This window comes from Cottoperca gobio, chromosome 24 (assembly GCF_900634415.1).
Source record: "Cottoperca gobio chromosome 24, fCotGob3.1, whole genome shotgun sequence".
Classification (NCBI taxonomy): domain Eukaryota; kingdom Metazoa; phylum Chordata; class Actinopteri; order Perciformes; family Bovichtidae; genus Cottoperca; species Cottoperca gobio.
Genome location: NC_041378.1, coordinates 7,801,666 through 7,829,596, shown reverse-complemented (window position 1 = coordinate 7,829,596; position 27,931 = coordinate 7,801,666). Strand labels below are relative to the sequence as shown.

General features: G+C 41.0%; 4 protein-coding genes and 1 non-coding gene across 8 annotated transcripts in view; 1 reads left to right on the top strand and 4 right to left on the bottom strand.

Moving 5' to 3' along the window:
- LOC115003906 (utrophin) overlaps positions 1–1,944 on the bottom strand; it is a 123,744-nt gene extending 121,800 nt beyond the window's left edge. The window contains 1 exon segment of the mRNA XM_029425846.1: positions 1,928–1,944. Coding sequence (XP_029281706.1) covers positions 1,928–1,929 — 2 coding nt within the window. The 5' untranslated portion in view covers positions 1,930–1,944.
- A 7,560-nt stretch (positions 1,945–9,504) lies between these two features.
- trnal-uaa (transfer RNA leucine (anticodon UAA)) lies at positions 9,505–9,587 on the bottom strand. The gene has a single exon. It is a non-coding gene; the product is annotated as a tRNA-Leu (tRNA).
- Positions 9,588–11,537: 1,950 nt separating this feature from the next.
- On the bottom strand, positions 11,538–14,048 carry LOC115003612 (syntaxin-11-like). Of its 2 annotated transcripts, none has more exons than XM_029425478.1 (2): positions 13,727–14,048; positions 11,538–12,604 (listed from the first exon to the last, which is right to left on the bottom strand). In XM_029425478.1, exon 2 carries the CDS (start codon positions 12,597–12,599, stop codon positions 11,697–11,699), a length of 903 nt encoding a protein of 300 aa, XP_029281338.1. In that variant the 5' UTR covers positions 12,600–12,604; positions 13,727–14,048; the 3' UTR covers positions 11,538–11,696. The 2 variants fall into 2 exon arrangements, with proteins under 2 accessions (XP_029281338.1, XP_029281339.1); XM_029425479.1 differs by lacking the exon at positions 13,727–14,048 and adding an exon at positions 13,535–13,688.
- An 827-nt stretch (positions 14,049–14,875) lies between these two features.
- stx11b.1 (syntaxin 11b, tandem duplicate 1) lies at positions 14,876–18,295 on the bottom strand. Of its 3 annotated transcripts, none has more exons than XM_029425384.1 (2): positions 17,874–18,295; positions 14,876–16,693 (listed from the first exon to the last, which is right to left on the bottom strand). In XM_029425384.1, exon 2 carries the CDS (start codon positions 16,683–16,685, stop codon positions 15,789–15,791), a length of 897 nt encoding a protein of 298 aa, XP_029281244.1. In that variant the 5' UTR covers positions 16,686–16,693; positions 17,874–18,295; the 3' UTR covers positions 14,876–15,788. The 3 variants fall into 3 exon arrangements, with proteins under 3 accessions (XP_029281244.1, XP_029281243.1, XP_029281242.1); XM_029425383.1 differs by having other exon boundaries at positions 14,876–16,690; positions 17,874–18,294; XM_029425382.1 differs by having other exon boundaries at positions 14,876–16,799; positions 17,874–18,292.
- Positions 18,296–20,332: 2,037 nt separating this feature from the next.
- Positions 20,333–27,931, top strand: part of mthfd1l (methylenetetrahydrofolate dehydrogenase (NADP+ dependent) 1 like) — a 38,023-nt gene continuing 30,424 nt past the window's right edge. Inside the window, exons 1-8 of the mRNA XM_029425681.1 lie at positions 20,333–20,753; positions 21,590–21,674; positions 21,994–22,044; positions 22,141–22,194; positions 22,949–23,073; positions 23,991–24,091; positions 26,736–26,872; positions 27,301–27,412. Coding sequence (XP_029281541.1) covers positions 20,518–20,753; positions 21,590–21,674; positions 21,994–22,044; positions 22,141–22,194; positions 22,949–23,073; positions 23,991–24,091; positions 26,736–26,872; positions 27,301–27,412 — 901 coding nt within the window. The 5' untranslated portion in view covers positions 20,333–20,517. The remainder of the gene's footprint in view (positions 20,754–21,589; positions 21,675–21,993; positions 22,045–22,140; positions 22,195–22,948; positions 23,074–23,990; positions 24,092–26,735; positions 26,873–27,300; positions 27,413–27,931) is intronic.

Sequence of the window (27,931 nt, the reverse complement as noted above, 5' to 3'; positions counted from 1 at the left end):
ATTATAGTAATTGATGCTGTAATAATGGAAAATCATTGTGTAGACTTTGTAGAGGCTCGGGATCAAACTAGCCAATAGCCTCTGAGTTTCAAACAGCCACAAAGCATCAAGCAAAGGTCAAATTGGTCTTTGGTCAGCCACCATAGGTGTGTGTTTTAGTGTGTTTATTTTGCTTTGGTTGGTCCCCACGAACCATCCCACACAGACACACGTCGTGTCAAATATAACGCTTTCTTCCAATGCTCAATTCTGTTTTACTTCATGCTAAATTACTAAATCTTAAGTAGTAAGATTTCAATAAATAGACCTAAATAGTCTAACAATACTGAGTATTTGCATTTAGTCATTAGCTACTTGGTTAACTTCAAGGCCCTGAAAGCAGTTATTATATAGGATGGATAAGTAGTGGGTGAGGTTTACCATCATGCAACCAAGGGATGTTTTTCATTGGATCATTTAAGTTTTTCAGGTTAGTTAGTTAATTAGTTAGTTAGTTAAAACCCTCAGCAGCTGACCCTGGACTATGATTTCTTGTAACTTGTGAGAGTTTTAATAAAATCAAGTGATGAGTTTCCTCTAGGGAGTTTATGAAATATTATTACATTTGGATGTCATGTGCAAATATTTGCAACTGTCACTGTGTTTTCTATCAGTTTCGCAATGGCCGCTGTGATCTGTGCTGAACTTTCAGTAGCTCCAAAAACGAACCACCATCTGTCATAGTCTCCAAATGTTCAAATGTGACCTAGTTAATAGGTCAGCTGGTGCTGTATTTTCACAGGTTGTGTTTTGTGTGTGTCTTGTTGCAGCTTTTGAAATGTGTTTTTCAGTGTACAGTTAATGCTTGTGGTCTGTTTTAATTCAGGGTATTATCCTTTCATTAAAAACTCAACCATGTCCACTCCCAAAATAGCTTGCTTTTTCCATGAAAGGAGTGAATGTGCATGTTTTATCGAGCAGTGCTTGGTGAGTTAAAAGTTCTTGAGGGATGATGCAAGACCTAAAAATACCAACTGTAAATTCAAGGAAAGGACAGTCACATCTGTCTTGCTGGTGTCTTCACATTTTCGGTTCCTCTCACAGGGAGTGGAGTAGTTTTGACAACCAGGGCGAAACAACAACTGAAAGGATACAATCAACCAGTTGAATCTAAAGTATTTGAAGCTGTAAACTTTAAGTGTAGTTTACTACTTTCTATATAGTATGATTTGAAGAGCAGTGTCAATGATTTTGGCTTGAGCTCAATACATTTAAAGTGTTAATCTGAGGAGATTACCGCCATCCTGACAAAAAATAAACACAATGATACTGCTACAAAACACACAAAAAAGGGACTTTTAGTGTAAATCTATGGTGGTTTTGTTAAAGTTAATGTTTTATCTCTGAGGTATGAGTTTAATTTTTAAAACTGGTTGCATTGTACACCAACAGCTAGCTACGTACAAGACGTCAGGTTTAATAAGAACAGTCTTATTTCAACGTTTTAACTTGTTACGGTTACATTACACCCGACGTCTGACTGCAAACTGCACAATAACCGTGGTATTGTGTTTATACAATGACGGTTAATGTTACAGGTCCGAGGCATATCACGGATTTAAACCACACACACTCACCTCTGCTGTCACCAAGGAGTCAGGAGACGTGCTCCCTCAAAACAAGTCCCAAGCGTGGAGAGTGTGGACACACAAATAAAGTAGTTGAAAAGTTAAAAACGCACATTAATCCAATGAATTTAAGGCATTTTCTACTCAACATGAGGCACTCTTCTTAACTACCTAGCTAAGTATAAAGAACCGTCCTCGAGCGCATCCAGTATCCACAATGTGCCAAAAGAAAAAAGCTTTCAGAGACGCCTTTTTTGCACCGCAAAGCAACAACTATCGTAATGTTTAAAGGCTCTTGGAAACGGAGAGATGGTAATTACATTTCACGGGTGAACACCGCGGTTCTGTGGACTCAGGTCCCACAACTTTGTTCCTGTTGCTTACTTGACTCTTTCTCCCTGCTGCTTACACCGAGGTCAAGCTCGAGACAGTTAGCTAAACATAACGGAAATGCTAAAACATGTCCTTCAAAGTAAAAGTGATTGTGATTTTCTACACATATATTTAAATTTGAAGTGGATCCTTATACTTTTTGTTGTTCAGAAGCATTATATCATTTAGGCCTATTTTATGGACAACTGTTAACCGTGTGATTATTTTTGGCTAAATGTCATATACTTGTAAGATGAAAAGCAGTACTCCCTCCTTTTTAACCGTCTTTATTTATAATATGGACACTACTTTAAGTCGGTGAAATATATGGTAAAACATTAAAGGAGGAGCTAAAGAAATTGTATCTATATCTCATTCCTTTTTTAATGTCTCGTACCTTGCTTTTGTGAGCTTTCTGATTGTTTCTCTTTAATTTTTTTAATATTTTAATATTTATTTGCAATATAATAGGAGTTCTGTTTTTTTTTTGTTTATAATTTCCACCATTGTTTATTGAATACTATCCTTCATCTATGTATATAAAATTTCCTATCTTGTTTTGTATATTTCCCTTGTGTTAAATAAATGATTGAGGCTCAATAATTTAGCCCTGCCACCCCGTACATTACATGTATGACATTTTAAAGATTTATATGACATGAATTATGAGTGAAAGTAATCATAATATTGACATTTGCCACTGATTCCCGCTTTACTCTTCGGGAAGATACTCTATAAATGTTGAAACGATGTAATTTATTTTGAAAGTTTTTACCGGAACCACAGTGTTCACTCTGGGTCCTTTGACGCTGGTCTTGAGTTTTTCCCTCTGCCTGTAAAAGTTTTCCTGACGCGAAGATGGAAACATGGCGCGGTGGGCGTCACGTGACGTAACACCAACGAAACCAGTGATTCCCACTGTGAAACACAAAACTTTACAAGAAACTTTAACTGTGGAATAATCACAGGAATGTTTAGTAGGCCCAGGTGCGAGACTTTTCCAAGTAAATGCACCATAATTTTTGGCCATTTACACAAAGTAATTGTATCCAATATATTTGTTTTATTGCATTATAGTGTAATGTGACACAAATTATTTAATTCACTAGAGTTATGAGATCTATTGCAGTGGCGAAAATAAGTATTCAGGTCCTTTACTAAAGTAAAAGTAACAATATGAATATATAAAACTCTATTACAAGTAAAAATCTTAGTGAAGTAAAAATGCATGGTATTGTCAGTGAAATGTAAATAAAGCCCCTAAATGTAATGTATCAGGGTTTCATTATAGGATATTTTTTGGATTATTATTTCTGATATATTACCATGTAATCTGCATTCAAATGCTGTATAATGGTTGTGTTAATTTAAACTATTTCATACACCGTTGGTTAGTTTAATCTATAACTGATCATGTGTTTTCTTGTAAATGATTATTCTGCAAAGTAACAGGTAAGTATGATCAAATAAATACAAAAGCACAATAATCCCCTCTAAAATGTGGTGAACTATAAATATATGGTGGTAGGATATGGAAATAAAAGTACCTCAAACGTATTAAGTATATTTCTTGAGTAAATGAACTTTTCTTAGGTCACCCTGTCCATAACAAACTAATTATTGGACACATTTGGGGAACCTCAAGATAGGTGCAGTATGTAAGCCATGAAGTATGTCTGTATCTATTCTAGTTTCATTTAAAATCTAATCAATTCACTTTTTATTTAGTGCTCCGAACACAAGTCAAAGGGTAATACTGAAAGACACATTTTCAAAAAACTCTTGCTTTCCATTTCCTTTTCTTAGAATGAATTAATTTAAAGTCTAAAACATTTAACTCAATAATAATAAACTTTCCACACCTGAAATGACCATTCACAAAATGTGAAAATAAATGTATAATAATTACAGTAAGAACATAAATAACCATAATAAGAAGAAACGTCTTTCACCACCTCTTGTCTCAGGTTTCGTTTGTAGTATACTGCGTGATGTGTGGGGGGACTGAATAATAGATTAAGGTGCATTGGAAAGCGTCTCTGAGGCTTTGTGGATGCAGAGATGTTGATCGTCCATTGCAGGCCCTCGTCATTCCCCCTCCCTGTTCTCAGTTGTCAGGGCTCTTTTGTGGATGCCTCCTCACACAGCTAAAAGAAGAAGCTCAAGTTCACAAATTAGTGCTCTTTTAGACACCTATCAAGTGACAGCATAATTATTTGGTGGTGAGAAAAGGGACATGTGGAAATGCCTTCACACCTATGGTTCACTGACACCTTTGGTTCACTGACATGTCGACATAGATTATTAAGTAAAATAAGACAATCTGAAGTATTAAGCTCAAGTATAGGCAAATGCTTTATGTAGTGTACAAAATGATCTACTGCAATTTGTCACAGAACTGCTACACATGCAATACATGTTTACATTCATTGTGTTTGTGAACACTACAGTGCAAAATACCTACATAGAAGAATTTCATAGAGAGTTTCTAAAGGCTTATTTTCCATCTAAACTTCTTGTATCCATGAGATTTTAGTGCAACAAACTTTTGAATACTACTACTAGAGTTACAGCTATTTTCTGTGAAGCGTTTCCTGTGGCAGATGACTGGGTATTCATGAGTCCAAGGCATCGCCCTTGCTGTGAAATTATAGGGATGAAAGTGTGTAGGCCTTCAATGAGCCAGAGTTGGACTCCAGCCCAGAGAGTACAAGAAGGGCTTAGAGTGTCCTCTTCTGTCTCAAAGGTGCAACTGCTCTTAAAAGATGGACCACATTTACTAAACAAATACAGCGTAAAACAGGGGTCGGGAACCTTTTTGGCTGGGAGAGCCATAAAAGCTAAATATTTTTTTATGTATTTCCTTGAGAGCCATATATAAAAATATATAAATTTGAATGCAACTTTATGCGTGCATTTTTTAAGAATAACACGTCTCCGATTACTAATAGCAGTATCAGTGTTGCATTGAACAGGTGCTCTTTTATTAAATAAACTAAACGCTTACGTTATTTATCTCATTTATGTGCACGTTTCAGTGTTTACACGGGTGTCAAACTCAAGGCAATTATATCCGGCCCGCGAGAAAATATCATATGTCTGTCATAACTGGCCCGCCAGTTTTGGTAATTAAATCAATGCATGGCACAACCACGGGAAAAGACATTTGAGGAAGTATCTAAATGTGTGAATGAAATGAAAGTTTTTGGAAAGCAAAGGGAAACACACCACAGATCTCTGGGACGATGTGAGCTGGCCTGTTTGTGCGACATAACGAAGCATCTCACTGTTAAACCTGCAGCTTCATTGCCATGTGATCACGGACATGTTTGATGCAGTAAGAGCTTTATAAGCCAAGCTGCCTGTGGGAGACTCTGATGCAGAAGGAAACTTTGGTCACTACGTGTTTCCAAACACTGACAAACCATCTCCACCGCTGTGTTCCCGACAGCATTCTGCTCATAAACTGAGCGCAGTTGCCGACTTTGCAGCTCCATCCATCCATCCATCCATCCATCCATCGTCTACCGCTTATCCGGGATCGGGTCGCGGGGGCAGCAGCTCCAGTAAGGAACCCCAATCTTCCCTTCTCCGGGCCACATCCTCCAGCTCCGACTGGGGGATCCCGAGGCGTTCCCAGGCCAGAGAGGAGATATAATCTCTCCACCGAGTCCTGGGTCTTCCCCGGGGTCTCCTCCCAGCTGGACGTGCCTGGAACACCTCCCTAGGGAGGCGCCCAGGTGGCATCCTTACTAGATGCCCGAACCACCTCAACTGGCTCCTTTCAACGTAAAGGAGCAGCGGCTCTACTCCGAGTCTCTCACGGATGGCTGAGCTTCTCACCCTATCTCTAAGGGAGACGCCAGCCACCCGTCTGAGAAAACCCATTTCGGCCGCTTGTACCCGTGATCTCGTTCTTTCGGTCATGACCCAGCCTTCATGACCATAGGTGAGGGTAGGAACGAAGATCGACCGGTAGATTGAGAGCTTTGCCTTCTGGCTCAGCTCTCTTTTCGTCACAATGGTGCGGTAAAGTGACTGTAATACCGCCCCCACTGCTCCGATTCTCCGGCCAATCTCTCGCTCCATTGTCCCCTCACTTGCAAACAAGACCCCGAGGTACTTAAACTCCTTCACTTGGGGTAATGGCTCATTCCCTACCCGGAGTAGGCAATCCACCGGTTTCCTGCTGAGAGCCATGGCCTCAGATTTGGAGGTGCTGATCCTCATCCCAACCGCTTCACACTCGGCTGCGAACCGATCCAGTGACTGTTGAAGGTCACAGACCGATGATGCCATAAGGACCACATCATCTGCAAAGAGCAGCGATGAGATCCTCAGGTCACCGAACTGCAACCCCTCTCCTCCACGACTACGCCTCGATATCCTATCCATGAAAATCACGAACAGGATTGGTGATAAAGCGCAGCCCTGGCGGAGGCCAACATTCACTGGAAACGAGTCCGACTTACTGCCGAGTATTCGGACACAACTCTCGCTTTGGGCGTACAGGGATTGGATGGCCCTCAATAGTGACCCCCTCACCCCATACTCCCGCAGCACCTCCCACAGTATCACCCGGGGGACCCGGTCATATGCCTTCTCCAGATCCACAAAACACATGTAGACCGGATGGGCGTACTCCCAGGCCCCCTCCAGGATCCTTGCGAGAGTGAAGAGTTGGTCCGTTGTTCCACGACCAGGACGGAATCCGCATTGTTCCTCTTCAATCAGAGGTTCGACTACCGGCTGAACCCTCCTTTCCAGTACCTTGGAGTAGACTTTACCAGGGAGGCTGAGAAGTGTGATACCCCTGTAGTTGGCACACACTCTCTGGTCCCCCTTTTTAAATAGGGGAACCACCACCCCGGTCTGCCAACCCCTAGGCACTGTCCCAGACTTCCACGCAATGTTGACGAGGCGTGTCAACCAAGACAGCCCCTCAACACCCAAAGCCTTCAGCATTTCTGGACGGATCTCATCAACCCCTGCGGCTTTGCCACTGTGGAGTTGTTTGACTACCTCAGTGACTTCCATCAGGGAAATTGACGATGATCCCCCATCAGCTTCCAGCTCTGCCTCAACCATAGAGGGCGTGTTAGTCGGATTCAGGAGTTCCTCAAAGTGCTCCTTCCACCGGCCGATAACCTTCTCAGTTGAAGTCAGCAGGGTCCCACCCTTGCTGTACACAGCTTGGATGGTTCCTCGCTTCCCCCTCCTGAGGTGCCGGATGGTTTTCCAGAAGCACCTTGGTGCCGACCGAAAGTCCTTCTCCATAGCTTCTCCGAACTTCTCCCACACCCGCTGCTTTGCCTCTGATACGGCAGAAGCTGCCGCCCTTCTAGTCCTTCGATACCCTGCAACTGTTTCCGGAGTCCTCCCGGATAACATAACCCGGAAGGACTCCTTCTTCAGTCGGACGGCTTCCCTGACCACCGGGGTCCACCACAGGTGTTCGAGGGTTACCGCCCCTTGAGGCACCTAAGACCTTGAGACCACAGCTCATCACCGCAGCTTCAGCAATAGAGGTTTTGAACATCGCCCACTCAGGTTCAATGCCCCCAACCTCCACAGGGATGGCTGAAAAGCTCCGCCGGAGGTGTGAGTTAAAGATCCCCAGGACAGGGGCTTCCTCCAGACGTTCCCAGTTCACCCGCACTACCCGTTTGGGTTTACCAGGTCTGTCCAGCGTCTTCCCCCACCCCTTGATCCAACTCACCACCAGATGGTGATCAGTCGACAGCTCCGCCCCTCTCTTCACCCGAGTGTCCAAAACATGCGGCCTCAGGTCAGATGATACGATTACGAAATCGATCATTGACCTTTGGCCTAGGGTGCTCTGGTACCACGTGCACTTATGAGCATCCTTATGTTCGAACATGGTGTTTGTTATGGCCATTCCATGGCTAGGGAGGCGACCCTCTCGTCCACCGGGATAAACTCCAACATAGCGGTGCTCAGCCGGGGGCTAGTGAGTATCCCCACCCCGGCCCGACGCCTCACACCTTGGGCAACTCCGGAGAAGAATAGAGTCCAACCCCTATCCAGGAGTACGGTTCCAGAGCCAAGACTGTGCGTGGAGGTAAGCCCCACCAGATCCAACTGGTAGCGCTCCACCTCCCGCACTAGTTCCGGCTCCTTCCCCCACAGAGAGGTGACGTTCCACGTCCCCAGAGCCAGCCTCTGCTGCCCGGGTCTGGTCCGTCGAGGTCCCTGACCATCACTGCCACCCATGTGACAGCGCACCCGACCCCAGCGGTTTTTCCCATGAGTGGTGGGCCCACAGGATGGATGGATGGGAGGCACCACGTAGCTTCTTCGGGCTGTACCCGACCGGGCTCCGTGGCAAACCCGGCCACCAGGCGCTCGCTGTCGGGCCCTCCCTCTGGGCCTGGCTCCAGACGGGGGCCCCGGGCTTCCTCCGGGCAGGGTCTCTCCTTTCCTTTTCCTTTCTTTCATGAAGTCGTTTTTGAACCATTCTTAGTGTGGCCCCTCACCTGAGACCAATTTGCCTTGGGAGACCCTACCAGGAGCACTAGGCTCCAGACAACACAGCTCTCAGGTTCATAGGGACACACAAACCTCTCCACCACGATAAGGTGATGGTTCCCAGAGAGACTTTGCAGCTCAGAAATTTAAATTGAACTGCTCAGCAATCCGTTTGCAGTTGACTTAAATATGTTCCATATCTTTTTGCACTTTATCCAATATGTGTATCCTGTTCAATAAATGTGGACCGTGTTTGGCCCTCCCTGTGATTGAGTTTGACACCCCCGGTCTACTGCTTGCTTTGTGCAGTTTCTCCTCTGCTCGGTTTCGCGAAGGGCGGGGCTCTGCCCCCTACGCACACACGTGTGAACATAACTTCACCTACAGCCAGAGACGGAGCGGAGGAAAGGAGAGGGGAGAACTAAAAACAAATCCGCTGCTAAATGTTTTTACTTTAAAATGACACAATATAATTATTTATTACTTGTTAATCATGTTAAAAAATGTTAAACGAGCCATATTGCATTATCGAAAGAGCCATATATGGCTCGCGAGCCATAGGTTCCCGACCCCTGGCGTAAAACGACAGATAAAAAAAAAATACATTGTCAAAATGCATGTCAACAAGTTCCCCACAAATAACCTAGTTGCAATTAATTTGGTAAAAGCACAGTAGCACCAAATGTGGCAAATGTATGGATACTTTGACTGTATGAGCAAGCAGGAGGTGGGCTTGTCTGAACAGCCCAGTTTGTAGTGTACTATACTAAATAATATCTGCCGCTCATATCGCCTTATTGTTCGATCATTACTCCCTTCAATGTTGACCAATTAACGTAGAGAAAGACGCTATTCCGATATATTAATTGCAACAAAATAAACGTTGTTTTAACAGCAAATCAAAGTAGACCAGTCGTAAATCACAGTAGAGATTTGATTACTGTTTTATGATGACAGTCAGGGCTCGTCATTTTCTGAGACGCTTCTTATATTTCTCCTAGGTAATTTCATAATGTCAGAACGCCAGCAAAAGATATACCAGGAGTGGGGTTCGAACCCACGCGGACATATGTCCATTGGATCTTAAGTCCAACGCCTTAACCACTCGGCCATCCTGGTGTATACACCGCGTTCCGCCACTTTTCTCCTTGAAAAAGAGTCTATCGTTAAGCGAGACTCGGTTATATGGGTTTTGCGATTCATGTTTCATGACCACGGGGCTAGCGATGCACACCAGTATTACAATACTCCATCAACTGTGCGTCATGAGTAGCGCTGTGGTGCTGCACTGCAGCTAACTTGTCGAGTGGCAGATTGGAGCAAAATGACTACAGCACACATGTATATAGATAACTAATGTAACAGACACTCAAGGTGAGCCATAGCGTAACATAATTCTGGCTAATATTCTCCACGTAGAAAGGTTTCAAGCGGTTTTATGTCACCAAAAGCTAGCTAGTATAGTAATTCAGAGGGAAATATTGTACTTCTTACTGCACTACATTTATCTGACAGCTGTCGATTACTTTGTATGTCAAGGCTGTACATTTTATACGAATATGCTCAAAAATATTTAAAAGTTAAAAGTAAACAACCCAACAGTGAATTAGGTAGAAACAATTAGCGCCGCCTTATAACTACAACATGAACGTGCTGCTTTAACCTTAATGCAATTCAAAATCTGTCTGTAGCAGAAATGTTACCACTGGGCGTCACTGTGCGCATCAACATGTTTTGCCATCAATGAATAAAGATAGTAGACGATGAGTATGAACATATGTGTAATGCTGTATGCATAGGTGTCATTTATAGTACCCCCCCCCCCCCTCTTATTTGATATTAATTGCATATGCGTTTTAAATAAAACATAGTTTGCACTGGCTCCACAAAGGGTTAAATCCCTCATGTTCCAACTGGATGAGAAATTAAGTTTTGAATTAAACCCAGTGCTTTTAAACAAAAATAGTTAGGTAGTATTTATAGCCTACTTAACTAACAATAACAGAAAACGTAGTTAGCTAGCAAACTAAATGTGTTGTGCGCCGTCGGGTGATCTGTGCAATTAATGTTACTCAGGACTTGGGTAATATTTATATATATCTATATATAGATATATATAGATATATATAAATGTATTTATTTATATATATTTATATGTAAATATATTTACATATAAATATATAAATAATATGTATATATAAATAAATATTTATATGTATATATAAATAAATAACTATATATATATAGCAATATTTTGTGTGAGAAAACATGACGAAGTGGCCTCAAAATTAAGAAAACACGATGCAGTGCCATACAGGCTGCCCTACATGCTACAAAACATTATGTGGGCTTGTGCCCCACCTCATGCAGCAGAGGCATCTGTGTCAAAATCTAGGTTTAGGGCCTTATTTCAACTGATAGGCCTATCGTGTGTATAATGTTGCATATTATGTGGCATATTTACTAAAACAAACCTGGGGCCATGTAGGATTAATGTACAGACAAGAGGAGGAGAAAGGAGCTAATTTATGCCCCATGCAGATGAAATTTGTTTGTTTAATAAGAAATAGGCTACATAAACTACTGGACGGATTCACGCCTAAACTCACACTATTTGTTAACATAATTTGCAGTCTTCTAGGACCACACAGTTCGACACGTCATCTCGTTAACAGCTACAACTCTCTTATTGTACACTCAGAAAATTGTTTAGATTATATCTTGTTCTCATATGACAGACATGTCTCTTCTCCATTCTTAAAGTTTTAACAGCTCGACTGACTCAGAAGAATCTGGAAGAGCCAGCTGGTTTTATATTTTCCTCATTCTTTGCTTGACTGTAGTGTCATTTCTGACATTTAACACCAACTCACTTGTCTATTGTGTGAGGTACACTTAACACTTGATGCATACCTTGTTTCTCCCGTAATTGCTGTCACCAACGTAACATTTTGAACCTAATGTCACCCTTAACTCTCATGACTCCAATTTGTCCACATATCTAAAAGACTATCTGTACGTCTTTACCCCATGACCTAACTTACAGTAGTTCTGCCAAGGACAACAAACTTTTTATTTACTACAACAGCATTTATTTTGTGTCAGTGAACTGCTTAAATGTTTTAACTCAAATTGAAATAACATCCATTACCATCCATCCATAACTTTTTACACGGGTAAATATTTATTTAAATTTGTTTTAACCATCCATAAAGTCAAAAATAAGCCCTATAAGTATTGGTTGTGTCTCCAACAGGGTAGACAGGAACAACATTGCTGAAAAGGATTCTTCCTCTTGTAGTCCAGGGCCTTCTTGATGTGAACGTTGATTTTGTCAACATGGTCCTGAGTGCGACACACATTCACCTCAATGTTATTAACCATGGATCCCTGCTCCTCCACCATCATGGCCATCTGCAGGAAAAGTTCATGGACCTCCTTCAGCCTGACCTCCAGCTCCACCAGCTCCTTGTGCCTGCCTTTGAGCTCGCACATCGCCCAGCGGGACGAGCGTGCACCTTGGGTCTCCAGGCTCTGGGACAGCTCAGCCCATCCCTCACCACCTTTGTCCACCATCACATCCAGCTGGTCATCAGTGATGTCAGTCCCCATTATGGAGGCCTGCCTCTGGATCCTCCCCCGACATGTTTTCCTCTGCATATCCTCTGCCTTATTGTAATCACTCATGGCATTATGGAAGGCACGTGTCAGTGTGTCATACTGAGTTCGGGCAATGCGACTTACAGCAGAGTTGGGACCTTCTCTCTCTTGCAGCTGGCTGCTATCCTTATCCAGGGCCTGAAGGCGGCCGTACAGAGCCTCCCCACGTTGCTGGATCCCCCTGGCGATGCAGTCAGAGTCCTTTTTGAGAAGGGTGAGACGCCGCATGCTGGTGCCAAAGCGCTCATTATGTGTGCTCAGACGCTCCACCTCTAAGTGAAGCAGGGAGATCGCCTTTCTTATTGAGTGGGCCTCCTCCAGGATGTTGTCAATATCTGAGGAGTTCTCAAACACCACTGCCTGCTGAGACAGAGCCACCTTATCTACATCATACTCAGGTCCATAAAACTCTGGGTCGTAGTCCTCCTGCTCCTCACTGATGGTCTGCAGCCTCTCAAGCATGTCCCGCATTGTGCCTGAGAAACCAATGCAAAACAAGATGTAGGTTATTGTGCTCATCTCTAGTCTAGCTTCTGGTCTGATGTACTCTAGTGTTGAAAGTACAATTACATTTGCTATTCATGGGACTAATGACAGATTCTTTAAAGTATGGCAGCCATTTATCACATGGTTAACCAGTTAATGCATTTATTTACTGTCAAATCAGTTCAAAATGTGGCTTTGTAACTGCAAACTTTGTTAGTTTTGTGCATATTATCTCTTGGCTCATGCTGTCTTTTATGGGGTTTATTTTAATTTTATATTATTTATTTAGGGAATATGTTAATTAACATATGACTGATGCTGTGTACTGAAAACTAAATAAATTGTAGAAAATACAGTTTCAGGTAAGACAATCAAATAGATACAATTTATAATGCAAAATTAGTATCAAATAAGTTCTACATGTTAGGTTGTAGGCACCCTCATTAAGGTATAACCCTCCTCATAGTGATGACCGTAGAAAAAAAGAATTGACATTAAACACCACTGATGACAGCATGTACAGGTTCATAGTTCATGTACTCAGGGAAACTCCACCACACACCCAAAACTAACCTGATACAGTTATAGAACTACTGCAACAATGACTGGATCTGTTTATCTGTACTTTTCTTTCCGTGTGGAACAACAATGACAGCTCAAAAGCTTTTTAAAAAAAACAAGGAACAAGGAAGACATTTATATTATTGAAAAGAAGGAATTTCCTTTGAAAGTGGGGCATTGTGGCACAATATACAGTATGCAAGTGTATAAAAGTAATATATAAAGTAGTTCTTCAGTACATTTATTTTGTCAACCACATGTTGTACAAAACTTTAAAAAGTGTGGTGCTTGCCTAAATATCTGCCATTGATTCTTTCATAAAGTCTCAGTCTTTAAACAGAAAATCCATTTCCTCTTACCTCGTTAGTAAAATAAATCTTGAAATGATTTTAAAAGCCGTCACAATGTATGATAAAAAACAAAATTCTACTTGGTGGACATTGAATCAGCCCATTCTTTCTGCACGAATTATGTCCAAGTATCCACTTGTCTCCAGGTGCCTCTGCTACACATATTACCCAAGAAAATGCAATCAATTCAAACCTTCTTACCTCTTGTGACTGGCTCCCACAAAATCAGAAAGCAAATAAATCCCTTCAAAGTGCCTCACGCTGATTTATTTGGTCCAAGGCACTTGGGAAATGCATCTTTTTATTCTGATGAAGGAAGTTGTCTGCTTTGTGTTCAGCATGCGTGTGACTACCGCCCCTTCCCAGGTGACGGACATGGGCCTTCCCACTGCAGCACACAATACTTCCTTAAAGGAAGATGCATTTTCTTTATGGTTCATTTCACTTCACTTCAGGAAGCGGGGTCGATTAAGTAAGACGACATTCCTGTCAAATAAAAAGTCTTTGTGGAAAAGTTAGTAAGGAAATCTGAGGAATTAGACTTAAATGTTTGACAGTGCACCACTGAGCTAATGCAGTGCATGCTGCCATATGTTTGTAAAGTGATGACACCTGTGTGAGTAGGTGTGTGTGTCCATTTTGTCTTTGGAGTCGGGGGGGGACCCTGGATGATTCAGAAGGCCCAGGCCTGGATGGTGAACATGGAACATGCCAGGGTTTAAAATTGCAGTGGTGGAAACTGACCAATTACATTTACTCAAGTCCTGTGCTAAGTGCAGTTTTGAGGTGCTTTTACTTTACATGGGTATTTCATTTTTATGCAACTTTATACGTCTAGTCCACTACATCTCTTGTTCTTTTTACTCCACTACATTTGTCTGACAGCGTGAACAAAACATTTGATGAATTAATAAAATATGATACTGTGTTAGAGATTAAACTGTCCAACAGAATATAAAGTAGATCAAATGTGCTCCAACTTCACTGGCTGTAACATTAAAATGCTGCTTACACGTTAAAGAATTATTAATAATATTCCAATAATATAATGTATATATAATATAGTTCTCCGAAAAGGACCATTCTGCCCAACAATTAGTTTTACTTTAATACTTTAACTACATTTTGCTATACTATACTTTTTACTTAAGTAAACAATACCTCCTACTACCCATTAATTGTGGCGTGGCTGTTATTGAGATATTTCAACGCAACATTTTTAGCAGTGATTGAAAACTTGAATTAAGAAGATGTGTTAATCTTTACCAATTACTACATTTCAGCAGGTCTGTGTGTTCATGCGTTGATGTAAATGTTATGTTCAAACAAGAATAAAGCCAGACTCAGGCAGATTTTATAAGAACTTTTTATCTAATATTTGACACCACAGAAGAAAGGTATTATTATACATATAGACATAAAATAGCAGTGAAAATACATCTTATTTAAACTAGTGTCGCTCCTCAGTTACTGGTGTCCTCAAAAGAGATGGTAAACATGAGAAAATAATGGGAAGTGTTGTGCAATGCGGTCAACATAGAATGGCCGGTTACTATCAACCCAATAATTTCAGAATTTATATACAGTTTAATAGACAATAATCGAATCAAGAAATCACTAAACTATACAATTTCTTTCAGCTGTACATCAAGGACATCCATTTTCTACCATCCATTGACATGTACTGACAAAATAAATATAATTCTCTTTAACAATTGTTTGATTGAACTTCCATATTATAACATTTCTTTAATGGCTTTACTTTAAGGGCAGTTAACTGCATCAGGAACTATCGCGTCAGACAGGATGCCCAAATCCTGTCTTTGATCATTTTATAAAAAATATATTCAAATGTTTCTTACAGTCATTGTGTTATTTGGTAAACCCCTCCCATGTAGAAACTCCACAGGCTATAAAAACATGAACAATATTTTCAAATACTATTTATTCTAGGTCTGAATCACACCTCAGTCATGGGGGATGGTTTTTAGATTTGAGATACCCATCTCAAACCTTTCATGTAACTATTACAGACAACAATGGATTACTTATTTTACCTGTGACTCTAAATCTAGACACAATAGTTTGAAACTTTATCAACCTTTTTTTATCATCTATAGATCTAAAGACATGTCGATAAAGACTTTGCGACGTTGTACTAATGAAACATACAGAAAATGTTCTTAAAATGTCCCACTTCTTTTTTTCTTGACCACATTGCATATTTTTGCATCCCTCTGGCCATCTGTTTACTGTACATTCATTATTCGACGCATGGGAAACAGCTGCAAAACATCTTTTTAAAGGGGTTGTTCTTGTCGTGACGTTTGGCCCTGCCGAGTTTGACGAGGGCTTCCTGTACGCATTCGTCTGTTTTCTGCACGTTAGTTTGGATGGTGGTCAGCATGGGGCCCTGCTCCTCCACCAGCAGGGCAATGTCCAGGAAAATCTCATGAATGCCATTGATACGAGTCTCCAAGTCAATCATCTCTTGGTGACGTTTCTCAATCTGGGACAGAGCTGATCGAGCCGTTTTACCTTCAGCCATAACGTTGTCATTAAAGATGTTCCACTGACCTTTCTCAATCATCTCCTCCACCTCCTCTCCTGTCACCTCACGTCCCACTATCTCCATTTGCCTCTGGATCTGGGCTTTACAGTTGTCCCGATGGCTCATTTCAGCCTCATTATAGTCAAACATGGTATCGCGGAAACTATTGCTGAGGCAAGCATACTGGGTTCTGGCAATACGTGTGACAGCAGAATTCGAGCCGTGTTCTTCTTCGAGATTGTGCGCTATGCCGTCCATTTTCTGCAGGCGTGTCAGCACATCCTCAGCCCGAGACTTTATATCAGCACCGATAGCGTTGGAGTCCCTTTTGATAGTGCTCATTGTGGTGACGCCCTTGACCATGCGAGAGTTCTGCTCACGAAGCCTTTTAATATCCATGCGGATGAGCTGGACCTCTCTGTGGATATCCTGCGATTGGGAAAAGACCTCCTCCAGAGCAGGGCTGTTGTCAAACACCACTGCCTCATGGGGAAACTCCTCCTGCAAGTCCACGTTGCTGAAGCTTTCGGAGACAGTGGACTCCGCATACTCCATCTCCTCAACTTGGCTGCTGGACATTTCCTGCAGGTTGCTCAGTCGGTCCCTCATGGTTTCTGCTTGAGAACAAGTGAAGGATACACAGGTCAAGATGATACTCTCTGTCTGGTTATCTTTCCTCTTCTAACACACATTGGTGAAGATGACTCGGTGAAGATGGCTGACCTGAAAATGCAAACAACAACAAATCTTTAGATTAACAGCATATGGAATTTACATTTTTGATAAAAACAAAAATGTCAAAAGAAAACAAAGGGACACAGACTACAATCAAGATCCGAACAGAAAACAGTTTCATGTTCAAACACACCCAGTGTCTCATACAAGCCTTTTCCTTCTTCCTTCAGCCGTCACCTACCCAGCACTGGCCCAACAGGTTCTCCAAAGAATAGTCAAAAGGTGTTGCTCCTCACCAAACTAGTTCTTTTAACTTGTAATCTGTCTGACGTCTTTATCCAGACATTCATTTAGACTTTTAATCTAACTGGAGCATTAGAATCAGCAGATACAGGGATATCTTGGATCTCCAGTTTGAGCGAAACTATAAAATAAAAACATTTTCAATGTAAAAAAAAAGGAGGCTGGTGACATCATTGAAAGGCAAGCAAAAACAAAAACTTCCCTAACTTCTCTTACCTGATCTTGTTGTCTTTTCCTACTTTCAGCAATAAAAGTATTTAGGTTTGATCAGAATGGGCCTTAAAAAAAGTTTAAATCTAGAGGAAGATTTTTTTAAATGTATGAAAACTGATTTTAATATTGACCAAAGTGCTCCTGGTCGTCTTGTTGGAAATCACTATTGTAGACGATTACATTACTTAACTTAATACTCCTGAAAAACACTTTATTCAGATGACCTGCAACTGCTGAGTCTCATGGTTATATATTATAAAGGTTATTGGTAATTGACATGCTATGGGAGCCTACAGTTAAGTCTTTGTATGGTAAATTCATGGTATTCATGGTACAAATGGTAAGCAATATAAATGTAATGCATATTTATTTCGAACCTATTTTTAGAAGACATTATATACGTTTTTTTTTATATAATCGATTTTGTATATAGGCCCCATGAATACATTTTGTCTATGAATGCAAAAAATACATTATTTTATTTGATAGACGTCAACACACATCGTGTATGTAGATTAATAATTTTCCTCCGATATCGGCCGTTTGCGGGAATAAGGTTTTCTCAATTTCATGCAGGAGTTCAAGCCCAAATGAAAAACTCCTTACCTGTTGTGCTCCGATGTCCACAAAGATATCAAACGTTGTCCTTTATTGTAAGGTGGCTGTGGTGCCAACACACCATCCTACAGTTGGGAAGTCGACTCCTCCGGGCTGTTTGCAGGAACAAAGGCCCTACATGGGTTAAGCAGCTGTCTTTGGAGCCAAAACTGGTATTCTTCGTTAGAGTGATGGATTGTGACACGCGACTGTAATGATGTGACTTCAGGAATGAAGCCCGGTCGGTTTGGCTTTAGGAGTGACGCTGCATCTCAGGTGCGTCTATTGGGTAGGACGAGGTGTGGGCAGCTGGCGTGTATGAACAGAGTGAGTGCCGATTTGAATTTGTAGGCCTCTTTATTCTTTATTCAGCTGTCAACCACCAACTATGTTTCTTGAAATGTTGTCGCCTATGGAAGTATTTATTTGCAAGCCTTGATGTCACCTGACCTACGGTAGAGCCAATCCCGTGGTGTTGAGGTGAATTAACGAATTAAAGTCAAGATTTTCCCAGCCTGTGTGTGTGTGTGATAGAGAGAGAGAGAGAGAGAGAGAGTGTGTGATAGAGAGAGAGAGAGAGAGAGAGAGAGAGAGAGAGAGAGAGAGAGAGAGAGCCACAAACACATACAAACACACACACACACACACACACACACACACACACACACACACACACACACACACACACACACACACACACATACACACACAGAGACAAACCAATTGTATTATCATTAGGTTGGGCAGCTTCATGTACACTGGGAGGATTACTGAAATGCCCTACTGGGCCCCCTGGCCTTCACCTGCAAATGTCACTTGAAGAGACACATACCAACCACGAAGAGATACAAAAATGAACATAAAGAAACATAAAACGAACACAAAGAGACACAAAAAGACCACAAAATGACTACAAAAACATGCATTGCTTTGCTAATTTTTTTTGGAATGTAGGGGGCACTCCTTAAGACCTTCTTTAACTCTGTGGTGGCATCAGCTATTTTTTATGGAGTAGTCTGCTGGGGCAGCAGCATCTCGGCCGCTGACAGGAAGAGACTGAACAGACTGGTGAAGAAGGCCAGCTCTGTCCTTGGGAGCCCTCTGGATACTGTGTAGATGGTGGGAGACAGGAGAATTACAGGCCAAGCTGTCATCTCTATTGGACAACATGTCTCACCCCCTCCAGGACACTTTGACCGCAGTGTGCAGCTCCTTCAGTGACAGGCTGCTTCACCCGCGGTGTCTCACAGAGAGATACCGTAGGTCCTTTCTTCCTGCAGCGGTTAGACTGTACAATCACCACACCAAGAACAGACTATTCCAACAATGTTGTGCAATTATCACTGCCATGTGCAATATTCATGTTTTTATCATTTGTGAAATGATCACTGCCATGTGCAATACTCACTTTTACAACTTTTTATCAACCACTTTGTGCTTATATTATTTTTATTCTATTTAACTCGCCACTTTACTTCATATGTTATTTTGCTGTAACAAGGTAAATTTCCCTGTTGTGGGACTAATAAAGGATTTCTGATTTTGAGGATTTCTGATTCCAAAGGGACACAAAATACAAAAAGGCACAAAATGTCCACACACAAAGGGGCCCATTGTGTCCCCTGTCTACACTGTACTGTTAACAGAGAAAGTCATCTTTGGAGCAACACAAGACTCATATATTGCTCTAGTTCTAGCAAAGCATCATTATTTGAAACACCTGGGGGTGCACATAGACTGTGCACTGTCCTGGCCCTACCAGCATACTACAGGGATCTGCCACAAGGTGGTAAGTCACTCTGTGCAAAGCTTCTTCCTAAACAGCTGCACTGAGCACACCCTCAGACTGACTGAGGTGACCTTACAGATATTCGTTATATTGTTTTATGTTAATCTGTTGATTGTTTAGAGCATGTGATGCAAGGTACATTTTGTGTAAACAGACAATAAAGTAAGATCTTATTTTTTTTAATCTTATAGTCTACATATGTCGTTGATTATGATATTGGCCCACATTTTATTGGTCACATCCCTTTCTAATATAGTCCCAATAATGCACATTTGAAAATAACTTATTTTTAGATATTGGCATCAATTATGCATCCCAGGCCTATAGGCCATAATCTTTTTTACTGAGTCGTTAATGGATGTACAGATCTTAGTGTCAACCCATGTGGCCTGAACTGACTTCCCTCTTTCTTTGTCAATATAGCACGTGAAAGCGCACGCTCGTAACTTCGAGCATGCCCCTTCTTGTGAGGCTGCTGCTTTAAAGTGTACCTCGGAAATTCGTAACAGCTATACCAGTGTCCCTAGTTAATAACAAAAAAAGAGACCATGTGCCAAAATACTTACTTTAATTTAATAAATACTTTAGTTTCTTGCGGTCTTCTACACATTTCCGCACCATAAACAGTTGGTCACAATGTGTGCGTCACATTTGTGGGTTGTTTAAAAACAAAGTGGGTTGTTCAAGTATGCTGAAATCCGAGTCTTCACATTTCTAACTGTCCCTGAAGACAGCGTGCCTCCATCAGGACCCTGTCGGTAGTCAAACTTTCTTGTTGTTCTACCCGGAGGTTGAATCCCTCGTAAACTGACCAACAAAGAGAATAACTTTATACGCCACGTTAACAAACTTAAAGAAACCACCATGAAGTTGTCTATAATTCGTAGTGCGTGTGGCAGCCTTCGGATACATCCAGCCAGTCCAGGAAACAGGGTCAGCGGCTTGTCGCGGAGATGCCAGCCCGTTGGTCCTGCCAACAGCCGGCTGACCCTCCGAACTGCAAGCGCTACTAGCAGCAGTGGTACCAAACCGAAATTAACCGTCAACTTTGGGAAACACTCCCAAAAGGATGATGGGTTTGAATGCGACAGTTCATTGAGGTAAGAAAGTAATGTATACTTTAAAATATGTGCCCACACATTTCTGTTATCTTTGTTATTTTTAAACCGAAAAGAAGACGTTTTAAGTATTTGGGGTAAAGTGATGAACGCTAATCTGTATTTCCGGTCCCGCCGCTCATGGCTAGCAGTCATTTCCTCACGTGCACCGATATATCAAAGGAGACCCCAGGCAGCTGATGTAACTTTTCTCTGTTGTTGCCAAACAAACACACGATGCTAAAATGTGCCTAAATTCATTGGTAGTAAATCTAATAACCACCTATGGGGGAAGAAACGGGTCGAGCTGAAGAGTTTTACTTTAACGTTGTTTGTCATGTGTGTTTGCATATTTGGTTTTCATGTGATTTGTAGGGTACGTTCAATGTTTAAAGAATGTATGTTTTACTACTATAGGTTATCGTGTGTAATAAAATACATTGATCCGAGATGGCTAGATGTGGACTTGGATAATGTTTACGTTTTGGACACTATGTATGTCAGTGTGTTAACATATTTGCTCCTCCCCAAATCCTTAACACGTGTGCAGTAATGTGGTCAATGGGTGCAAGCTCACTTTATTCCATTCCAAGTGAGATAGTTTGACATTACAGCTAAGTTACACCATCCCAGTTAGCCCACAAACACAACAGTTCTAAACATTATGCACTTTTCTGCTGGGGTACCTTTTCCAAAATCTTACATTAATGAACTGTAATGTAATATATAATGTGTCTTTGACCTAAGGTATGTGTTTGACAACCCAATAATTTTACAACCCTGTGTGTAGCCCTAAATGGATGAATGGACATTGCTAACCAGTTTATTTCCTCTCACAGGAAAGTGGTTCAGAGCACCAAGGAGGCCATGTTGGCTCTGCAGAGAAGAAATCCAGCAATTCAACCTTTGTTAGCCATTATACAGGTATTGTAAGCAAAAACAGAAGTAACATGTTGGATTTGTATATGTTATAGTACTAGAACGATAGACTGTGTAAAGACCTAGTTACAATTTTGTAGTTTGTTACCACAAAATTTAAATATTGTCAAACCGTGAGAGTAAAAACTAGTCTAAAGCCAACTCGTCTTGGCAGAGTTTTGTTGTGCTAGTAGTGACATGAAACCAGGGTTGTCCTGATTTACCTTTGCCCTAAGGTTGGTCTGTTTTTACTGAAGCTGTTGAAGCTGGCTGTGTTATCAGGTTTGTGTGTGTTTTTCTCCGTGCGCAAATTTTTATCTCAAAGGCAGGTGAAGATGACAGCTTGTTGGAGATCAATAAGAAAATGGCAGGAAGGGTAAATTCCTCTCTTGTGAATTTGATCTATTTTGTCTTCATACAGTTTACACAATAAGTCAAGCAGTTCACACTTTCCTTGTCTGTATGTCCACAGATTGGGTTAAACATCACACAGATTTGTCTGGCAAAGGAGTGCAGTGAAGATGAAGTAAGTGAAGCTGACTCACACATTTGGTTAGATTCCCTCAGTGCTTAAAACTAAAAAAAACTCTTCCAACCCCCTCATAATTTAGCTAGGCAGTGCTTGATTTACCATCCCCTGGCTGTTTGTCTCTGCAGCATGTGATCATGGTGGTTGTGTGAAGCATCAAGGTAATCCGTGCCTCACATAAGCAATTAAAACTTTTCGTGACTGTAAATCACCATATATCCACTGTTGCATGATGAATCCCTGATTTCCTTATAGATTGTGTCACTCCTTAGGGTTCTGTTTTCATTTATTTTTTCACTTAATGGTTTTTTCCAACAGTGTTTACCTGGGTCTGCGAAGCAGCCGCTCACTTTTGGCTATCTTTGCCCAGATAGAAATCGACACTTGAGACGTATAGAAGGGATAAACCCCTGTGACTAGCTCAGACATTTCAGCTGACGGAGGATGAATTTACATTACAATTCCTGGCCGGAACTTTCTAAATCTCCCCCTCTCCCACACTCTTTTCTCCCTCCCTCAAAAATTACCATCATTTTGTATGCTCAGTTAGTAGTGCTGACACAGTAAATTTGATGTTGCACTTGCAAAAGATCAGAGGTACTTTACCTTTTAAGTGTGAAAGCTGAGGTTTACTAGCATACATTATATTAACAGTTAAACATGTTACATTTCCTACTGTTAACATTGCAACTATGGCTTTTAAATGCATTCTGTTTGTGTGTGCTTTGTCTTTGTGTGAATGCGATTTTAGATTGTTGAGGAGGTGTTAAAGCTGAATGAAGACCCCAGGGTGCACGGAGTCTACCTCCACCTCCCCCCTGCCTCCCTCACCAGTCGAGTGTTGAACACACTCAAACCTGAGAAGGATGTAGACGGGTAAAACCTGCACTAGCTAAATAGGATCATTGTATTAAACGGCTGAGTTTTCTTCTCTCGCATAGATAGACATATCAGTGAAGAACATATCTTTTCCAAATGGAACATGCTGTTAAATGTTCTTTAACTGTGTAGATTTCAGATTGTTTGTATCTTCTTAAAAATGACTTGACATGATGTTTCATGTCAGCCAGGGACAAGCTCTGTGTGTTTCTCTGTCCCAACAGAGATAAACGCCTTTACTCACATGGTCCAAATCAGAAAGGGCTGCACAGAATTGAGACTAAATGCAGAATGTGTGACTCCAGCAGACATGTACATGAGGAAATGTGGCAAGGCACCCTTCATAATCATCACAAATGAAAGAGAACTCGTTCAACCGAGGACTGATTATTTAAAGCAAATTCATTTTTTTAAATAGTCGAGGTTGTCCTATGAAAAACTCATATATTGCTCTACTGCAACAAGATACTTTGTTTATTTGTAGATTTTGATAAAACAAATTATTTTAACCTGTAATCTTATGTCTCTCTTCAATAATAAAAACTATACTATATACTTTAAAATTGTGCTCACCAGTGTTAAGATTAACCCTTTAACTGACGTTAATTTTTTAGTTTTCTGAATATGCTTGATACTGTCATCCATAGCACTTAACAAGTGACTAGCTTCCTGAGAGAACAGTCATTTATTTAGATAAGTTATATTTATTCTTATTTATTCTAACGGTTTTAGTGGTTGTGAAGACCTGAAGGTCGTGAGTTCAATGCCAGGGCTTCCACCATTGTGGCTCTGAGCAAGGCACTTAACACAGAGTTGACAGAGGGACTGTCCCTGTAGTTAATTCACTGTAAGTCGCTCTGGATAAGAGCGTCTGCTAAATGACAAATAATAATAATATTTTCTGTCTGTTATAGGATATCTGATTTGAATATAGGCCGTCTGGTACGAGGAGACCTGAGCAAAGGCTTTGTGCCACCCACAGCCAGCGCTGTCCTGGATCTTCTGGAGAAACATGGTATACACTTAGATACAAGAATCTGTAAAGTCGCTTACAGTTCCTTCTGAAGGGACTCTATTCCGAGACGTCACAGCATGCAAAATGCAGGTGTTGCTGATAAAATGAAAGAGTGAGTTACAGTTAATTACAGTAAGCTACAGTAGCAGCAAGCACTGACGATCAGTGTTATTGTGGCACACCAGAACGTTACTAATTGTATTAGTTGCAGCTGTGTTTACCCAGTTGTGACACTGCAAATGCTAAGTATCAACTAATATACCTTTCTCACAGCAGACACTTTGACTTGTCACAGCAGGAAAATCAAAGGTGTTACTAATAACACTAACGATGTTCTATTCAAGTGTTCCAGTGAGAGGGACAGTGAGCCAGCATGCCCGATAACAGGAACCTGAAATCACAGCAGCTAAATGGAATTCAGCCATCATTAGATTCACTATTTGTGCTTTTCTTACTGTGACAAGTGAAAATGTCTTCTGTGAAAAAGGCACATTACAACTGTGTTGTGATTAGGGTGTAGATGGTAGATTCACACTGGACAAAATTACTGAATTATATATTTTTAATACCCGAGTGCTTTTTGACCTGGCATGATACCGGGCTTCCGGTGGAAACGCAATGCATGCTGGGGTGGCAAGTCTAGAAAATTGAGCACCAACTCTACAAGGGCAGCCATATTGGATTTCTTCTCTACGTGTTTACATTGTATTTAGCTTATTCTTTAAGCGTGTTGTAAACAAACCTACTACTGTACAATGAGTTCTGAACTCCTTTCTTATGATGAGGTTCAGATGTGACAGACGGAATTTAAAGGTTTCAGGAACAAAACTGGAGCTTATTGCCAGGGTGTTTGCAGCATCAGAGATGGGCATTGAGGAGCAACCAACAGCTGACGAAAGACTTTCAATCACAGAAAAAGAAAAGACTAAGCTTTTGGTTATGCCGAGTGGCGGTGTTTCAGTGCCTGATCCCTTGACATTGCAGGATGGCTGGGTCAATGAAAACAACAGCATGACTTTTTGGCCGCCGATATACCTCAGCGATATAACATTATTTTTAATGTCTGACCACCCAGGGAACGATGTCGAGTTTCATAAACAAACTTTGAACGAATACAAAGAAGGCAAAGCATTTAGACTGTTTGACTCTGGCTGGTTGAAACAAATATCTTTCAATCCTCTCGCAGATTCTGAGAATAGCTTTTTGAAAGTAAAATGTACTCATTCAATGAAAGTTTCCCATACGCCACATTCGGCATTGATCTGCGCAGTTAAGAAAACTGGCGGTATCATAAGTGCTTATTGCAGTTGTGTTGCAGAGTAAGCTATTATAAATATATACCTAATTTGTGTTTGTTAATTATTATAAAACTCAATATATAGAAAGTACATTTGTGAATATATAAATCAAGTAGATAGACTACATACCCCCGGTCAGGATCAGGGAATTCATTTGTTGGTTTTCTTTGCATGAAATGCTCACTGCAAATCCGCGAAGATTTCTTGGGCTCCCAAGACTTCCCATTGTAATGCTGTCTCTTTACAGCTTTGGTCCATGCTCGCCTTCTATCATTGTTCTTTAGTGCTGTTGGAAATGGAAATAGTTCGAACGGGGGCTTGCAGTTGAAATTTTTGCAATTGTGAAGCTCACAATGAGATTCTGCCCATTTATTTAGCTTTCTCCCACTGTTTGAACATCCTTTCACCACAATGTCGGTGTCCAAATTCCATTACTAGAAGAGCGATGATTACACACTAAAAACTAGACAAATACAATGTAAACACGTAGAGAAGAAATCCAATATGGCGGCCCTTGTAGAGTTGGTGCTCACTTTTCTAGGCTTGCCACCCCAGCATGCATTGCGATTCCACCGGAAGCCCGAAACTCCAATTCCGTCTATTCCTGTTATACTTTGTATGCTACTGTATGTGGCAGAAAATACCATTTGTTAATGATGGTCAAGCAAACTGCTGCTTTGAAAAATCCTTTCCAATTTTAAATTTGGGAATCAAACAAAGCAAGCAAAATAAAAAAAACAAGCATGTGCCTAAAATGAGCCTTATCAAAATGAGTGTATGATTAAGAAATGGGACACAGTTTGTGTGTGAAGTCAGTCAGCGTTTTTAGAATACATTTTGGGAAGTATGTGGGGATCTGAAACTTCAGTGCACCAAAACCTATTTTAAGATGCATCCTATAAGGGGTCAAAGTTCAGAGGTCACAGTTATTCCTAGTGTCCCTGATGCAATTAGTAGAGATTCACAAACATGTGAAACAGTTTTTCAACACGCAATGGCTTGAAAATGAAGAATTTGTGTCCATATGCTGTAATATATGGTGTAGCAAATACAAAATAGAATGTTCATGGGCATTCAATTTGAAACTTTTTCAAATTTCATTTTCAATTTGAAAATGTGTCACATATCAGCATACCTTATGATGACCCCAGTGTTGGACAAAGCAACACCTACTTTTCCATTGGTGTTCAAATTAATTTCCATCCATGTCCAGATGGTTAGCATATTAATATGTATCATGAACATTTGAGTCCAACTGAACTGTGGACCAGTTTGGTAGCTCATGTACATAAGGCACTTTATGAATGAAGGTTATGTCCTAATGTTGCATTAAAACATTTCTGCAGATGCTTCTTTGGAAATTAAAACTGTGTTGCTGGTCGGAGGAGAAGGACCCCTTGGATTGTCCCTGCAGTGCCTGATTGAAAGAAGTGGAATGGTAGTTCTCAAGAGTCATTGGAGCTCCAAGAGCCTACAGAGACAGGTGTGTGTGTGTGTGTGTGTGTGTGTGTGTGTGTGTGTGTGTGTGTGTGTGTGTGTGTGTGTGTGTGTGTGTGTGTGTGTGTGTGTGTGTGTGTGTGTGATAGAGATAGAGAGTGTGTGTGATAGAGATAGAGAGTGTGTGTGATAGAGATAGAGAGTGTGTGAGATAGTGTGTGTGATAGAGATAGAGAGTGTGTGTGATAGAGAGAGAGTGTGTGTGATAGAGAGAGAGTGTGTGTGATAGAGAGAGAGAGAGAGAGAGAGAGTGTGTGTGTGAGAGTGAGAGAGAGAGAGAGATCCTTTTTTCCTTTCTCAATATTTGTTTTCTTCAATCTTCTGAACTCTACTATGTTTTTAAATTTATTTTCCGAATTTTTGTACTTTTCTCTCTTTGAAATTCTTCATATCTAATTTCTTATAATTTCCTAGGTGATGCAGGCTGATGCTGTGGTCCTGTTCGGGGCAGGGACAATGGATGTCTCCCCCACCTGGGTTAAGCCAGGGGCCGCTGTCATCCGCTGTGTGCCCACTCTGGAGACAGGTATTGTTTAATATATTGTGATAGTCATCACAATTACCCTGCACAAACTGGATTTATAGTACAATATAAATTATACTTAACCTCTTGGAATAGCACTCTTAGGTTTGTGCACATTGCTTAGATTTTAGTCTTACATAATGATGTATAATTTTGCAACTTATCATGTAGACAGCCGTAAACAAATGTTACCCTTCTCATGCAGTTGTGAGGTTACAGTCATATACCGTATGGTGGGAGCACTCCCATATGTTTTCTGTTTCTTTGCACTCTGTCCCACTCTTGTTTGACATTTGGATATACATGTTGTTACTCCGCATTAGGGCTGTTCTAATGGCATAAACATTTAAACCTCTATGGACGTTTCTGAATGAAACTTCAAATGTCTGTCGTCAGATTTTATGACTTTATGAATTTTTGTGGTTATATGAAAATCTTTTATGGTGCTGTTAGATTGCTGCTGTTTTTTGACAGCAGTTTTTAAAGGCTTAACAAATATGAATTGAAGGAGAATATTTCGTT